Source organism: Zeus faber (genome assembly GCF_960531495.2).
Source record: "Zeus faber genome assembly, chromosome: 8".
In the NCBI taxonomy this organism is placed as follows: Eukaryota; Metazoa; Chordata; class Actinopteri; order Zeiformes; family Zeidae; genus Zeus; species Zeus faber.
In genome coordinates, this window is record NC_137195.1 from 16,324,527 (window position 1) to 16,338,528 (window position 14,002).

General features: G+C 44.6%; 1 protein-coding gene across 1 annotated transcript in view; it reads right to left on the reverse strand.

The window, feature by feature from the left end:
* The window catches only part of bcam (basal cell adhesion molecule (Lutheran blood group)), a 49,962-nt gene that overhangs the window by 5,271 nt on the left and 30,689 nt on the right, over positions 1-14,002 (reverse strand). Inside the window, exons 2-12 of the mRNA XM_080004794.1 lie at positions 8,964-9,100; positions 7,877-8,093; positions 5,027-5,100; positions 4,763-4,859; positions 3,655-3,837; positions 3,455-3,576; positions 3,026-3,167; positions 2,010-2,125; positions 1,273-1,414; positions 745-869; positions 1-30 (exon numbers count right to left, since the gene is read on the reverse strand). The exon at positions 1-30 is cut by the window's left edge and continues 112 nt beyond it. Of these exons, the coding sequence (XP_079860920.1) occupies positions 1-30; positions 745-869; positions 1,273-1,414; positions 2,010-2,125; positions 3,026-3,167; positions 3,455-3,576; positions 3,655-3,837; positions 4,763-4,859; positions 5,027-5,100; positions 7,877-8,093; positions 8,964-9,100 (1,385 nt within the window). The remainder of the gene's footprint in view (positions 31-744; positions 870-1,272; positions 1,415-2,009; positions 2,126-3,025; positions 3,168-3,454; positions 3,577-3,654; positions 3,838-4,762; positions 4,860-5,026; positions 5,101-7,876; positions 8,094-8,963; positions 9,101-14,002) is intronic.

Consider the following 14,002-nt stretch of genomic DNA (forward strand, 5'->3'; position numbering starts at 1 on the left):
CACCACCTTGTTGCCGTCCACCGACACCGACTGGGAGGAGAGAGAGCGACAGGGAGAGGAGCAGAGCGCATCAGCACGCCTGCTACCGAGAGCTGTCTGGAGGGTAAAATGAACGCAAAAGCACTTTTTTCTTCGAGGCACTTTACAAACTCAGGCACACAAACCAATGGGGAAAAGATTGATAAAAATATATAAAAATAATAAGGAAATAATAATAAGAAAATAATATTGAGATTAATATTAACAATATAATAAAAACAATAATAATAATGATAGTGATGATGATAATAATAATAATAATAATAACAAACATAATAATAATAATTATTATTATAATCATCATCATCATCATCATCATCATTATTATTATTATTATTATTATTATTATTATTATTATTATTATTATTATTATTATTATGTCTTGTCAAACCAGCTTTAATATGTATTGCAATTAGAACTAATACAATTAACTACCAGCTTATAACAGATAAATTAATTGTTGAAATAACATCTACATCAGTGTGCCAGACCCCCATTCGGGGGTTTCTAATATTAGTTAAAAAAATCCAGTGTCAGTGCAAATATTAAGTGTAACAAAATCCATGACTAACGTATCGCATGCCCTCTCTACCCTGGAAATAGAACCAATTCAGAAGAAAGATTTCCTAAAAATAAAAAAAAGGTTGGGAACCCCTGGTCAAGATCTTTACCAGGAATAGTTTAAGGGATTATTTTGGCTGGTACCTCCTTTCCAGAGGGCTTCCAGGTAAACTGGGGGGCCGGGTGACCGCGGGCCGAGCACTTCAGGGTCACCATGGCTCCCTCCTGGGACACCGTCCCGTGCACCGGAGCCTCTATCATCGGCTTTCCTGGAAGCAGTGAGAGGCATCGTGAGAAAGAGACGGAGGGAGGGAGGGTGAATGATCCCCATCTAGTCTAATCCATAACACATAAACACACACACACACACACACACACACACACACACACACACACACACACACACACACTCACACACACACACACACACACACACACACACACACACACACACACACACACACACACACACACACACACACACACACACACACACACACAAATTCATTTACTTTGTGAAATTGACAAAAAAACAAAACAAACATGTGTTTGCAAACTAAACACACAAATATCCAAAAATCTCACGTAATTTCTGTGTGCGTGTGCGGTGTGTGTGTGTGTGTGCACATGTTTTTTTATTCTTATTTTTTATTGTTGTTGTTTTTTAAATACCTGTGACGGTGAGGTTGACGCTGGCCTGAGCGGTGAGTCCGGGGACCGAGGGCACGGCACCGACGCACATGTACTGTCCAGCGTTCTCATACGTGACCTGCTGCAGGGACAGCGCGCCGTTTTGGGAGAGCACCTTGGAGTCCTGGGGGAGAACGCACGCACGCACGCACGCACGCACGCACGCACGCACGCACGCACGCACGCACGCACGCACCCACACACACACACACACACACACACACAAACACACACACAGAATGGAACTATTAGTTATTTTAGTTCTCTGTGTGAACATTTTCTGTTCCATGTTTTTTTTTGTTTTTTTGTTGTTTTTTCTCATGTTGTCAACGTGGATGAAGTTCACAGCTGTGAACTCCACCCGCCTCATTTTTACGAACCGAAATTCTTTTCGCAATTCTCATCGGAACAGGTTTGTTTTCTCTTCTCCGAAACAAACACATTTATCACTGGGAGAGAGAGAGAGAGAGAGAAAACAAACTGTTTCTCCCTGGCAGGAGACACAATAGCAGATAAACGGGCGACACGTGTCGGCGCTGCTCCATGGGAAGAGACCCCCGCTGAACACGCATATTACATCAAACCCTAACCCTAACCCTAACCCTTACCCTAACCCATTTTGTAGAAGTTCTACTGGGGGGTTCAAGAACTGCGGCACGAAACAAATAATTATCCAACTAAGAGTTGAATAGGGGTATAAAAGAGACAATGGCGGGTACCTTCTTCCACTGCACGGTCTGCGCGGCGGAGGCCTTGGTCTTGCACTGTATCTCCACGGTGTCGCCCAGCTTGGCGCTCAGAGGGCCGGCCGGGGTGACGCTCATCGGGTCGATGTCTGAGAGAAAGCGAAAGGAGGAGAGGGAGCGAGGGAGAAAGGAGGCCTTGGATGCAGATATTTGCAGGGTGACACAGAGCCGTTCATATAGATCGTGAATTGTTGTCAAAACATAATTGTCAGTCAGTCATAATTCATTTCTTCATTTTTTTTTTTCAGAATAAACTCAAATGAGAGATAGCAGATGAATATAAATTCCAGAAACCAGACTTTCTATATTTTTTTATACATTTCCTTTTCGCTTGGGACTTAAGGGGCAAAAAGAGTTTGTTTGCGTCTAAGGAGAAATGCGTTTTGATTCCCAGAAATGTGTAGACAATAAGGTTTTATTTTGGAAGAACCTGATAGAAAAGATGCCCATTTACCTTGTGCTTGTGTGTGTGTGTGCTTGTGTGTGTGTGTGTGTGTGTGTGTGTGTGTGTGTGTGTGTGTGTGTGTGTGTGTGTGTTGATGTGGACCTAATGCACTTAGCACGGGGCGAATCCATCAAGATTCCATTTCATGCTATTTTTTGCGTTAAATCCCATAAACGTGCACAATAGAATCAGATTCCGGAGTGCGGCCGGGATAACATCAAAGAATCAGATCAACAGTGCAAAATCAAATTGATATCGCTAAGCTAAATGGATTCCACTGGAACCGCCCCATTCCACGCTGATCCTTCTATTTCAATGACTTACGGACAAAAACCATGACGTGACAAAGGGTGGGAGGGAAGTTTGGTATCATTTGTAGTTAATTTTGTTTGACTTTCTTAGTATGTGTGTGTCCCTGTGCTCAATATGTCCTGTTCATATATAATGGTAGGCTTCTGCAAAACGTTATGTATATGTATATGAATTATTACATGCATTGCTATAATAATAATAATAATAATATGTAATAAAATGTTCCACTCACAGCCGACAGTGAGGGTGATCTCCCCTTGCAGGTCAGCGTCCATGTTGTCAAAGTCCGTGGCCTGGCATAGATACACACCGGCGTCTGAGCGCTTGACGGACTTGAGGCTCAGGAGACCGCCCTGACCCACGATGCTGTTCCCCTGGACGAGCAAGAGCGATGCAAGCGGCGGGGCAGAAAGCAGAAAACAAGAAGCTAAACCACACGGCTACAAATGAAGATCCGCCTCCTCATCAATATCATTCATATCACACCACCCTTCACGGCCCGAGTTCTTGTCAGAACTCTCTCCACCCTGAATATCACAGGGTCCCTTTCAAAAGTCTCCTTTTCGAGGTTTCAAAGGTCCCCAGCGATGGCATTGGGGAAACCCAACAGAGTTTGTTCTTCTCAAAGGTATTTTCCAGTTTTTAAATACTTAAGACGTACGTCTTTGGTGAATTCGAACTCGGGCTGAGGGTTTCCATCCGTCTCGCATATCATGGAGACCGCGTCGCCCTCCTTGACCGCCTCGGTGTTGATGAGCGAGAAGGTGGCCGTCTCCGAGGGATCTGAAAGGACACGGGAGCGGTTATTTTAGGCGGAGCAGACAGACAAGGACGGACGGAGGGACAGACGGGCAGACTCACAGTTGAGGTTGATGGTGATGGTGTTGGACGTCTTCTTCTTGATCTGGTCGCCCGGCATGCTGTACTCCACCGTGCAGGTGAACAGAGCGTCCTTGTCCGCCTTGCTGGGCTGCATGTACAGGGTGCTCTTGATGGTGAACAGGCCCGAGGCCTCCTTCACCACGGACGGAACCATGTAGGTGACTGTGATGGACGGATGGACGGGCGGAGGGAAGGGAGGAAGACAAATGGGAAGGAGGAAGGGTCTCAGTCAAGCCAAAGCAGATCCTATTCATTTACTAATTGGATGAGCCATCAATCGATTGATTGGCTGACGGTGCATGAGCCTTATTTCCTCATGTTGCGGGTCCAGCTCCTTTCGAGTTATGCTGCTGCTATAAAATATGGTTTAGGGTGGGGTGGAGGTGTGGGGAGGTGGGGGGTGGGGGGCAGACTAATCTCCTTAAAAGTAAACGATCCACTTTGTCGGACCCGTTTTCAAGGGCGAATTTTAAAAAAATGGACCCAGCTTCACCTGAAACACACTCATTTGCTATTACACCATCACCTATTTTGTTAAACGACGAGATTCCACAATCACATGTCGGCATCCACGTTTCGGTGGAATTGCAAGACAATATTACAAATGTGAATTAGGTGCATTTCCTCAGTTGGGCTCATGGCAAACGGTCCACCTGAGTTTTTATGCTACACCGTTCAATTGCAAAAGATAGATAAAGGCAGGCACGTACTATCAACGTAATAAGCTTGTACAATGACAGGGGCACGAACAACAAAAAAGGAACATAAAACATTTTGCTGTGAGCTCTCTGTGTGTTTGCACCTATTATTTTTATTTTCGCACCAACAAAAAAAATATTTAACATTTAAAAGGGCCAAATAAGGTTGATATATTTACCACCTCCTAAAAGAATACTCCCTTCAAATTAGGAATAACATTTCGGACAACCTCTTTTATATTTCCTCTTTATTCCGTCTGTTATGTGTCTTACTTACTATGTCTTACTATTCACCGCACACGGGGAAAGTATAAGAATTAAAAACTTGAACAAACTTTTATAAATGTGGATTCATCCCCCCCATCCCCGATTGGCTCCCAAACACTTACCTTCCTTCCGGTCCTTGATCTCCGGAAGGGGTTGGTCGTCTTTGAACCAGATGATCCTGGGCTGGGGGTGTCCGTTCTTGGTCTCACAGGTACCGATCTGACACACACGCACACGCACACGCACACACACACACACACACACACACACACACACACACACACACACACACACACACACACACACACATTATATATGTTAGAAAAGGAAAGAAAGTTTGACATCACTGAAATGTAGCGTGTGAGGGTCAGACACCCTGACCTCACCTCAGAGCTGGTGGTCTCCCCCACAGAGATGGCCTGGCTGGACGGCCTGGTGAGCTCCGGCTTCTCGGGGGCGACTGAGGGGGACGGGAACGTAGGAAAGAACAAAGGGACAAAAAAAAAAAAAGAAGATTATTTTTTATTCATAACTTAAATATGGGTTACCTTGGGAACCTCACGCACTCTATTCCACTCCTTTTCTTTCCAACAGCCCCAAGCTCCATCAATCCTATGTCGCCTCACCATAAAAAAAATAAATAAATTGATAATCTGATAGTACCTGTTCGATGTCTTAAATGTTCATTATGGACAAGCTGCTCTCTCATCCAAACACGTTTGTGTCATAGATTACAATGAAAAAGACTTAACATCTATTCAGGAAGTTTTTTGAACAAAGGTTTTTACACTTTCGAACAATGAATTACAATAATGACTTTCAACCTTTTGAAAGTCGAGAGCCACTGAATTAGAATCAAGAATCATGTGTTTTATGTGTATTTTTTTTTTATATATGCAGCATTAACAGGGAACACAGGACCCTGGGAACACACAGTTGACACTCTATTCCAGTTCCTTGTTAATTAGGAGGAGGCTGATAAGGGTCAGAATACGAGGAAAACACTCCTATCTGTTTCCCTTTCAACACACACACGCACGCACGCACGCACGCACGCACGCACGCACGCACGCACGCACGCACGCACGCACGCACGCGCGCACACACACACACACACACACACACACACACACACACACACACACACACACACACACTCTCTTCTCCTCCCTTTGCTCGCTAGTCCACATGCAAGGTCAAACTGTCGCTCGCAGCAGCTGTCAGCTGATTATAAAAAGAACGTTGCCTGGGTCTCTCTCTCCCTCTCTCTCTTTGTTTCCTTCATTTATTCCTGCGTTTCTGCTCCATCTGATGAGCGTTTCAGATTTATTTGTTTGTCGTCGCTCACGTCGGCGCCGTGATCGTAGTCCCTCCGTGCCTGTAAAGCAGGAGGACGGACGCTGCTTGTTCTTCACTGCACGGCGGGGACCCATAAAGCTTAACACATCTCAGCACCTTCCTCGCCCTTCAACGAACAACTTTTCTTTTTTGCCCCCCTCACCTTTTCCCCTCTCTCTCTCTCTCTCATGATTCTATTCTATTCCCACCTGCCTGCTCAGTTAAATTCGGGATAATGTGACTCCGCTTCATCTCCATCAACAACCCCTACTATTTTTTCAATCTGTCTTTTTTTTTTTACGCGAGCAGCCCCCAGACGCCAGGAGTCAGGCTACAACCGCGACGTCTCAATCCCCTGGTGCAACAGCACTCTATTCAGGTACCGTCTCATTCAAGATTATTACACGGCTCTGTGGAATACTCTATTCTGATTGGTCAATAGCCGCAATCAGCGGTCCGTTATCTCTGTTAGTAACGACGGTTGTCACGGGGGCCAACTAATACTAATGAACACTTGGTAGTGGTGCCATTGTATGACCCGACATATACTACGATGGAAGACTTGAAGAGAACAGTGCGGAAACGTCCATTATTTCACATTTCACCAACAGGAAATAGATTCACATGTAGGAAGAAGTTGAGCAGCCAGTGTGATGTTATCACAAAATAACCCCCTTCAGGGTGATCGTGTCATGATCACCCTGTCTGGGGTTATTTTGCGATCATGACCGGCTGGCTGCTCATTTTCCATTACTTAACGGATAATTATTTTCCTTATTTAATTTTTTTCCAATAAAGGGACTTATTTCATCCGCACTGTCTTTGGAGTACACACATTATAAAAAATGCCTTTGCGATATTTGTCGAGGCCCAGCTACACTTGGATAAAAATGTTTCACTTTACTCGTTAACTTTTAAGAGTGATTTATTTGTCCAATCCGAAAGGCCATCGACTTGCATTCATTTTCACCCGTTAGGTAAATGCAGCAAGTGTGATTGATGTCCGTGGTTCTTGCTCTCTGTGGGAGGAGCAAGGGCACCGCGAGGGTCAGTCCTCATCACCGTGGCGATGAATCAGGACGGTCATTAAGGTGAGATCTATTGGACATGACAGGGGAAACTGAACTATTCATCAATTGTGTCAAGTGTGATTAGACGGCACTTAATTGACCTCTGAGGAATTATTTAAGATACTTGGTAACCCTCGAGCTATGAGACACGTATTTAAAACAGGGCGGGCACAGCACACCGTTAAAATTACACAACGTGTGTTTTTCTACTGACAGATAATTATTTCATCCCTTTTTCTTGCACAGTTCTGTCAACGTCTGCGGCTGCACCATCTGAATTTGAATAACGTCTTATCTCAGCTTAGATGTAGGAAATATTGGAATTATCTGTCCTATTAGATAGCAAATAAAAATCAATATAATCAATGTAAATAATATTTCATAATCAGGGTGTCTGGAGGTATCAGACACTCTTGAATCCCTTTTATTTAACACAATGTATGACTTATTTTCAGACAAATTCTTGAATATTTGAAAATATATAAAAGATTATAGATTATGGGTAAAGAAACAAAACAAATAAATCAATAAAATAAAGATAATGAGAAAGAAAAAATATATGGGTAAATGGAATGAGTTTAAATATTTGTGTTGAAATTCATGTCGACTTTTTAATGGCTTTCAAGGCCTAATATTTGTAAAACTAAATTCAAAACATACATGAAGTATGCTTCAAAACAGTTCATAGTGTGAAGGCGTTTGATAACTCGCCACCTTCACATGTAGACGCGCCGCAAACCTTCGGCGGCAACAACCGGAGCGGTAGCCTACGGACGCCGACAGCTGCACGGAGCTGGTGCGACCCACAAGGTGGGAAGTCAGACTCACAGAAGACTTTGAGGGCGGTGGTGGCCTCGCCCGTGCCGGCGGGGCCGCCGTTGACCTGGCAGACGAAGGAGAGCTGGTCGGACGGGTGCACGGGGGAGAGGGTGAGGGAGAAGTCCTCGGCCACGCTCAGCCGGCCCAGCAGGTGGGTTTCCTCGTCCACCTCGGAGTCGCCCGCCTGCGAGCGGAAGGCCACGCGCTTCCTGGACTCCTGGTCGTCCTGAGTGAAGGGTGGAGGAGGGGAGGAGTGCCACAGTTTACGAAAGTCAGGTTTGGAGGCGGGCCGTGACAACCTTTTTTTTGTTTAATTGTATATAGAATTGCCAATTCTGTCATGCTTTTGGTTTATTTTCAGGCTTTTTTTTTTTGCTTTTTTTTTTGCTGAATAACAATCATTTTATAGCTTATTGTTAATTTTGAGGTTTACTGTAGAATGACAATTTTTTTCTTGTTTTATTTAGGATTACGTTTGTTGTTTCTTTTTGGGTTTCTTTGGTTTTTTTTTATTGTTTCTTGTATATTGTGTTTATTATATTGTTATGATTGTTGTTTATTGTAAATGTCATTGTATTGTTTATTGTTAATTTTTAGGTTTATTGCAGATTTTATTCTATTAATTTATTATTATTTCCTTTTGTTTTCCGTGAGCTGCTCTATCTATCTATCTATCTATCTATCTATCTATCTATCTATCTATCTATCTATCTATCTATCTGTCTGTCTATCTGTCTATCTATCTATCTATCTATCTATCTATCTATCTATCTATCTGTCTGTCTATCTGTCTATCTATCTATCTATCTATCTATCTATCTATCTATCTATCTGTCTGTCTATCTATCTATCTATCTATCTATCTATCTATCTATCTATCTATCTATCTATCTATCTATCTATCTATCTATCTGTCTGTCTATCTGTCTGTCTATCTGTCTGTCTATCTGTCTGTCTTTATACCTTCGCTCCTAGCAACCACACAAATATTCAGTCCCTTATAACTGCTTTAGCCTTTTAACTTATCATGTTGCATATTCTGTTCATTTTTTAGATCCAGTTGTTTTATCTCAGTGGTTTAACTGCTCTGCAGTACCTGGCTTATGATGGACCACTCAACGACGGTGTTGGCGAAGGGCGGGGTCACGGTGAAGGTGCAGGGCAGACTGGCCGACTCCCCCTTCAGCACCTCCATGACGGAGGTCACCTTCACAATCACCGTCCCACTGACAACTGTGGAGGGAGAAAGAAAGAAAGAAAGAAAGAAAGAAAGAAAGAAAGAAAGAAAGAAAGAAAGGGGGGAAGAAAGAAGGTTGTGAGACTGCAGCACAAGTGAGACCGCGGCTGTAAGGGTTTACAAGGAGGATTTCGTCTCAACTTGGGACCAGAGCGGGACATAAAGCAGTTTATCCACGAGAGGGAAAGCACGTGGAACGACTTTTGGGGTGACGCTGAACAGGGACAGCGCAGGCAGAGACAGCTGGACAGCACAGGAGAGGGAGATTAGTGGGGAACTTTGGCCGAACACTCAAAAACTCTCAGGGCTAATCCCTTGATCTTTCTCTTTTCATTTTCAATTTTGAGTTTGAACTTTATGGTTTCGTGGCAACTTGTGAGAACAATTCGCTGGCGGTGTCGTGCGGTTTACACGACGCCAGAAAAGCGTCGCACAGCTTGAAAAGCGCTCGCGGTCATAAAAGTGGGAGTTGCGGAACACATTACACTGGATCACCTTGCACTTTCAGAATTCTCTGTAAAAAGTCTCTGAAACTGAATGTACAGTACTTAAGAACAGATACTTGAAAATGCACTGAAGTACAGCAACAAAGTACTTTTCCCACCAATGGGAACAGCACTGTCGGTGGATCTGGAAGAGCAGACACCATTGTGCAACGGCAGTAGACAACGAGGATTCAAACGCCATGACCTTCAGACACGGAAGGATCTTGTTACACAATCCGCTCCACACGCACGCACGTGCACATTCACATACACATGCACATGCACGCACGGTGCGGATGGAAAACGCCAGTGCAAAGCCTTCCCCCCATCGCTGCTGATAGCGATGTCCGCGGCTCCTGTTATTAAATGGAGGAGCGTGTGTTTGTATAAAGCCCCCGGGGACTTCCGATGGCTCAAACAGAGCTCTCAGAGCCTCCTCTCAGGGCCTTAATCACGGCTGCAGCACACCTTCCTGTGATGCCCGAGGCCACGTAAACGCTCATCACTCAGAGGAAGCCAACCAGAAGGAAATGAGAACAAAAACAAAAAAAATCAGACTGGGATTTTTTTTTTATTTTATTTTTTTTATGGATTCCGACGCAAACTTTGTTAGAATCACACAAGACCATAACGCGTCACGCGGATCCCCAATAAAAAGGGGTAAAAGATGCTGCAAGGCCCTGAGCGACACCCCTGGCTCAGAGCACCGCTGCTAGTTCGTTCACCGGGTGGGACGCACGCGGTGTCCTGGATATCGATGGACGAAGAGCCCGCAACTGGGGTAAGACGCCCACAAAAAGGCTCCATTGGGGATAGAAAAGCACGATAGCTCTCCAACCCTCTCCCTCTCTGTTTTCCCCCTACATTTCACAGAAGAGGCCGATTGCAACGGGACAGTTTGCAGTGTCGAGGAAAGAGGGGAGGAAGGAGGCGGGAGAGAGAAAGAGAGAGAGAGAGCGAGAGAGCGAGAGGAAAAGCAGAGTGACAGCAGAATTTAGATAGCTTCATTTCTGCTAATGCACCGGCTCCGCCGTGTACAGAGTGATTAATCCGTATCGGGCGGTGATGCAAAGTGCTGACTTTCACAGCTCAGATTCTGACGACGTACGTACGGAATGAATGCAAAATCTAATACTGCGACAAAAAACTTACTTCAATTTACTGCTCCCTTCTATTTGCACTACGGCGCTATTTACATGGCATCAATTATTAATCCACCAATTGAACAGTGGAACATCGCGCAGTCAAATCAATACAGGGAGCCCTTAAATCTTGACTCCATGTAACTTGAGCATCCTGTGAGTGCAACATTTTTTTGGTAGGTTTACATGAAATACAATGTTTACCAGTAACACTAAGACAAAATGAGCTGATATACCAGGGGGGGGGGTATAGGCTGCGGGCACAGAGCCATGTTTACAGTAAGCCAAAGTGCTGTCGTGGAGGAGTCTACACAGGGAGGCTTGTACCAGTATGTGTGTGTGTGTGTGTGTATGTGTCTACGGTGACAACGCAAAAGAGGGGAGCTGAGAGGATGATTAAAACCCCCAAACATTTAATACACATGAGCCAGACCGCCGGATGCATTAGTTATATTGTTGATCTTGGAGAAAGAAAAAAAGAAAAACTAAAAATCTCAGTTTTTGATTGAGATGAAATAATTCTGACAGAGTGGTGGGAATACCCACCGCCATCTGCCGGGCTTGTTCTTATAATGGGAGATGGGAAAGATGAAAGAATGTTGTGCACACGTCTTGAGAGAAAGAGAGGGAGAGAGAGAGAGAGAGAGAAATGAGTGGGGCTGAAGTGCCGTTCTCACTGTACTGCGAGAAAGAGAAAAATACAGTGTGTGTGTGTGTGTGTGTGTTGGTGTGTCTTAACCATGCCGTGTGTGTAAGACAATCCACCAGGGGCACAACAAACCACAGTTAGGTCGGAGGTGAATCTGGTGTCGACCTCTCTCTCTCTCTCTCTCTCTCTCTCTCTCTCTCTCTCTCTCTCTCTGCACAACCACACATCACTGCAAGGTCGGTTCTATTCTTTCCACTTTCCCTCTTCTCTCTCTTTCTTGACATTAAAAAAATGTTTTTTTTCCACTGCCTAACAAGTGAATCGATAGTATGTGATAAAACTTGTACAAAAAAGGAAACAAGGACGGGGATGGTTCAAAAATGATCAAAAAAAACCCCCCAAAAACTCTCTCAGCTCTTTTTAAGGCAAAGACAAACATCTTGCCAGTAACGCAAACGTCCAGGAATGTGTGAGTAAACAGAGAGTTGTGCTTTTAAGTGCTCGGAGCTCCGTTAAGTAGTGCATGGGAAAAATAAACACATACATAAACACACACACACACACACACACACACACACACACACACACACACACACACACACACACACACACACACACACACACACACACGCGCGCACACTGCATTAAGTCAAACGAGTCATCGTGGGGAAGTGTGACCCCCGTCAGGGATCAGGAGTGCACAACACAACTATCTGTCCTCCCATAACCCCCCCCGCTCCATTTCGATTTCTTCTCCCACTCCTCTCTTTATTCTCTTTCTCAATCATTTTCCCCTTGTTCCCACACCCACTCTATTCTTCATTTGTACGTTTTCAAAGACACATGTTGCAATGATCAAAACACATGGAACGGCTTCTTCCAGTCCCAGCCTAAAACAGGCTTCTGTGTTTTTTCTGTGTGTGTGTGTGTGTGTGTGTGTGTGTGTGTCCTCACACTTAGAAAGATAAGATGAGGTTACTTGTCAATTTGTCTGTCAGTGTCTGTGTAAATGTAAGAATGATTATGGTCCAATGCGACAGACAGACAGACAGACAGATAGACATATAGATAGATGGATAAATAGATAGAGGGGGGGCATGAAGGTTGTTTTGGGGGACAGCAGCACGGGGGTCTCTTTAAGCGACGCAGGGCAGATAATCCAATTTGGCCGAAGAAAAAAGGAAGTGTGTGTGTGGGGTTTTTGGGACAGGGCCAGATGGGAGAGAGACAGCAAGACTGTGAGTGACACACACACACACACACACACACACACACACACACACACACACACACACACACACACACACACACACACACACACACACACACACACACACACACACACACACACACACACACACACACACACAATATCTATATTATTTATGAGCAGCACCACCCAGGCTCAGGCCTAGGTGAGTGGTGGTGACTCCGTCCGACTCCACAGCTGCTAAAATCTTCATTTGGAATCAACTCTCATACCCTCCAGTGTCTGTCTCTACTCCCTTTATCTTTTGTCTCTACTTCCACTTCCCTTTCTTTCTCCCTCTCTCTGTCTCTGACTTTCTCTCACACACACACACACACACACACACACACACACACACACACACACACACACACACACACACACACACACACACACACACACACACACACACACACACACACACACACACACACACACACACACACAGACACGTCAGGAGCAGGGGCCCTCATTATGAGAGGAACCAGCTGGAGCCTTTCCGTCCTGTCCTCTTTCACTCCTCTCTCTCTCTCCCCCTCGCCCTTCCTCTCTTATTCTCCCGCTTCACCTACTGTCTTATTCTGGACATCAAACCCGGCACCCCTTTCACTCCACTTCTCCTCTTTTCATCCATTGCTCTCAAAGAGCATGCTTTAATACCCTGGGCACAAACTCAATTGTACATCTTGTCTGTGTGTGTGTATGTGTATGTGCGTGTGTGTGTGTGTGTGTGTGTGTGTGTGTGTGTGTGTGTGTCAGAGTGTCAAAAGGACAAGACATAAAGTGAGAGGCACAGAAATAAAGAGAATAAAGAATTATACAGAAAAAGAAAGACATGACCAGAGAGGGATAGAGAGAGAGAGGGGGGGGGGGTGGATTTTCAACTTGTTACCAGCACAGGGATCATTTTCGTTGTTGAAACAGTGTTGTGTAATGTTTCTGTAAAACAATAAAAAAGAAAATCTTAAATCGTATTTTTGTATATTAATCAGTCCTATTGTTTTATACACCTTGATTTTCCAACTTCAACAACTCACAGTAATAACATTTTGTAACTTTGACAACGTATCGGTTTCTTTTCCCACCTGGTCCTGTGTTTATCGGCCAAATAACAGTCACATGCAACTATTTGGAAAAATTACAGAAAGCGAGTGAGCAAATGGTGATTGGTTGAGGTGTCAGTGGGTGGAACATAAGGGGAAACGGACTCCGTTTATTGGAGGATTGATCGCTAAGTTATCGTATGCAAAGGGCCTAAAATCTAAATTGATGTGCGGGGACACATTTGGCTCCCGGGCCGCCAGTTGACCCACCCAGCTGCACAGTACCGCACAGTGTCTGCCTCTGCCGCTTCACCACCGCTCATCACCTCG